Source organism: Antedon bifida, chromosome 5 (genome assembly GCF_963402885.1).
Source record: "Antedon bifida chromosome 5, ecAntBifi1.1, whole genome shotgun sequence".
Classification (NCBI taxonomy): domain Eukaryota; kingdom Metazoa; phylum Echinodermata; class Crinoidea; order Comatulida; family Antedonidae; genus Antedon; species Antedon bifida.
The window spans coordinates 16,822,745-16,826,015 of NC_136230.1; the positions used below are offsets into that span (position 1 = coordinate 16,822,745).

The window sequence follows — 3,271 nt, forward strand, 5'->3', positions numbered from 1 at the left end:
TGCCAGGGGTAGAGTGTGTTCTAAGTGCGAAGTATAATCAAAATCCGTTGGAACAGTACTTCAGTAAACAGAGAGGATGTAACACAAACCCAACATCAATGCAGTTTGGCCACAATATGCATGCACTGTATGTAGCTGCGAACTGTTCCAAGGCATCCAGGAGAGGCAACTGCCGCAGCCAAATTGTTGACCAAACTATTGATGACTCACCTCTTCAAAAGAAGAAGACACCAAATGCATAAATGATATTTATGATCAGCCAACTTTTTCAAACCAAACGGTTCTTTTCAGAACCAACCAAAATACAATTGAGATTTAATTTAGCTATTGTCGTTATTTATTTCATCACACACACAAAAAAAAAATACAAAACAGTATATATTTAATCATACTAGAGCCAACATTACAACAATTCTTTTCTGAGAGATTTTTCACCCTTTTTTGAAACTTTGCCGCTTTCCTTCTTTAAATTCAAGTATACCTTGAGGAATGCATTAGCTCTGAAATTTAACCAGTTCTAACTACAATTTGTAATAATTGAGCAGAAGCATTGTCACCTAGTGTATCTCTGGTTATTCTGCACCAGAAAGTTTGAACATTCTCCTTATTGATAATACGGTCATACAAATCAGCCAGATAGTTACTATTTAACATTATATTAAGTTTATCTGTAGCTAAATGCTGCCTTGTTTCTATTTCAACGCTTCTAAAAAACAGATATACATCGTCATCAACAACAAACAAGCCTGATCTATTTTGTTTGTCGATCCATTCTTTGGAATAGTCGTAGAAGGAATGAGTTACGTTGGTACTACACACTTGCAACTTAGTGAGCACATCACAGTAGGCTCGCAGTACTACTTTTACCCTTTCGAAATCTTTTCACAAGCGCATAAGGCACATAACCGGCAACGTACCGAATTATCTTTTCTGTGTGAACATCCAACTGTGGGATATCAGTTACTGTTTCCTCATGTGGCAAATCTAGTTTATGCTTGTCATTTAGAATTAACCTTAACATTGTACGTTGCAAAAATAGGTTCAGTGTTTTTACATGCTGCCCATCAGAGTTGACATTTAGCTCCTTTAACAGGGTGACCCACCTTCCCAAACTTGTACACATGTGTTGGTGAAATGCCCGGCACATCATCTCATCAGCTTCTGGTTTCATTTTCTTTGTGTTTCCTGATGTTATTACCTTCCAAAGTAATTTTGTACTGTCTTCCCAAAATGTTTTTATAATGACTGTATTTGAGTGCTTCTGCAGATCATTTGCCAATTTTTTCACTTGACGAGCTATTGGATACAAGTCATTGCTGTATACCGGATCGTTCGCTAACATGGTAAAAGCAGCATCAACGTATTCATTAACCCTACTAACAGCTTCATCTTCACTAAACTTATTGGAGGGTCGGTTGATGCCTGAAAATACAGAAAAGAAAGATTATTGAGCATACAACAGTTTTAATAAATGATGAGAATGCATTTAATATAGTAAAGATGAAATGTTCAAAATAAAATGTTATCATTCATTCAAAATCCTTACTCTTTTTCCTTGCTGGGTTTGTTGACACTTCCTTCTTCTGATGGGTTGCGGTAATAGTAGTTGGATGTAGGCCTACACTAACATCCATACCTAAATAGCATAATAAAATAGAAAATTAACTCATGTTGTCCTTTAAGAATGAAAAATAATAATTTATCTAAAAAATACAGACTCCTGTGTAAATACTAATGGTTTGAGATCTTGACAAGGTCATAGATGAGTTGGTTGCATCAGATGATAATCGTGCCTTCATAATTAATATAATAATATGAATGATGCATTATTGCTGATTGTGCAATAAAATTAATGATATATTAGGCCTAGGCCTCCTATAGGGGGCAATCCATGAATGGATGGATAGATAGGGCCTAGCTTAGCTAGACCTATCAATAAATCGGGCGGCTAATTTTTGGCATACAGACAGAAAAACTACAAAAATACTACCTAGCCTAGAGAGGACGACCGAATTCAGAATTATCGTTGTTACAATCAACCCGGTCGTGTAGACAGCCTAGAGTGGGCCGGGGCAGACGAGGCCTCTTTAAAAGAGAAGAGGTTCAGATAACTAGGCCTAGCTACTAAACTTAAATGCAATGCCTAGTTTTAACCTAGCATACCATTTTCCAGGTTTTCATGTTCTCTGGCAAACTTCAATTCCTCGAGAATTCCGGGTTCCAATTCGTCCTCCAATTCATAAAAATCCATAATGATAAATAAAACGCGTAAATAAAATGTATCGAGTGTGGTATAATTTTTCTTCTGCTGTGTGTATGGTTGCCGCGTGTGTAGATCATCAACGAGTCTCGCTTGATGACGCGTCACAGGAAAGCAATGGATATGCGCATGCTCAAATCTAACAAGCGACAGATCAACGGCAATTAAATGTTACGTAACAGTCAGATAATCCAATTAGCGGCGGGGTGGCCTATTCGTTTGATGTATTCTCGATGTTACTCCTTCCTAACTTATTTCTCCATGGTCTGAGGTAAGAACTGAATAAAGATATTGTTTACATTAATGTGTTTTATGTACAGTAGGTCTCACAAAGTAGTCTAGAGACTTGTAAATCAATAGTAACTGGCCACTGCATATCTTAATTCTGAATTTGTTTTTATTTGAGTATAAAATAGTGGTTGATGTGACTACTGATTCCAAAATAATTCCAGTGTTTCCAATTATAATAATGAAATATAAAGAATGTTGAAAGAATTTCATTAAGCTTCTATTATTGTATAGATGACCAAATTCTTTTTTGTTAAAGCTTTAACAAAAAAGGAATTTGGATTAATGTATGATCCAAAAAAATTTATTTGTGGCAAAGCTTTTGCAATAAGTGAATCCAGTTTTCTATTGTTCTGACTGTTTCTAATAATGTTTGCCATTTAGATTTCTGATGACTCTGACAAAGACTCTGACTATATTGCTTCTGATGAAGCAGAAGATTCCTGTGGTTCAGACGTAATTCCCATGACTTCAGGATTACAGAAAATTGATAGACATGTAGAAAAACCATCAATAAAGGTTTTGTCAATCATCAACTAAGAAAATGGGACAAGAAACAGTGGTGTTGCTACTGTGATAACGCATATGCTAAACTTCCAAGACACTTGGAATCAATTCATCACAATGGGGTAGAGTGTGCGAAGTATCTGTTGTAGATCTGTTGGAACAGTACTTCAGTAAACAGAGAGGATGTGGTGGAAGTAACACAAACCCAACATCAAT

The 3,271-nt window shown here is 36.1% G+C and overlaps 1 protein-coding gene across 1 annotated transcript; it reads right to left on the reverse strand.

Annotated features, from left to right (window-relative positions):
- Window positions 1-364: 364 nt before the first annotated feature.
- On the reverse strand, window positions 365-2,251 carry LOC144843376 (uncharacterized). Its single transcript, XM_078700164.1, has 3 exons — window positions 2,164-2,251; window positions 1,547-1,636; window positions 365-1,422 (listed from the first exon to the last, which is right to left on the reverse strand). Exons 1-3 carry the CDS (start codon window positions 2,249-2,251, stop codon window positions 839-841), a joined length of 762 nt encoding a protein of 253 aa, XP_078556290.1. The 3' UTR covers window positions 365-838.
- Window positions 2,252-3,271: the final 1,020 nt, after the last annotated feature.

Excerpts from the sequence above, each read along its gene's own strand:
- LOC144843376 (XM_078700164.1), bottom strand. The coding sequence starts at position 2,251 with ATGGATTTTTATGAATTGGAGGACGAATTGGAACCCGGAATTCTCGAG. Across the intron at positions 1,637-2,163 it reads ACATGAAAACCTGGAAAATG|GTATGGATGTTAGTGTAGGC; the intron begins GTATGCTAGGTT and ends TATGCTATTTAG. Across the intron at positions 1,423-1,546 it reads AAACCCAGCAAGGAAAAAGA|GCATCAACCGACCCTCCAAT; the intron begins GTAAGGATTTTG and ends CTGTATTTTCAG.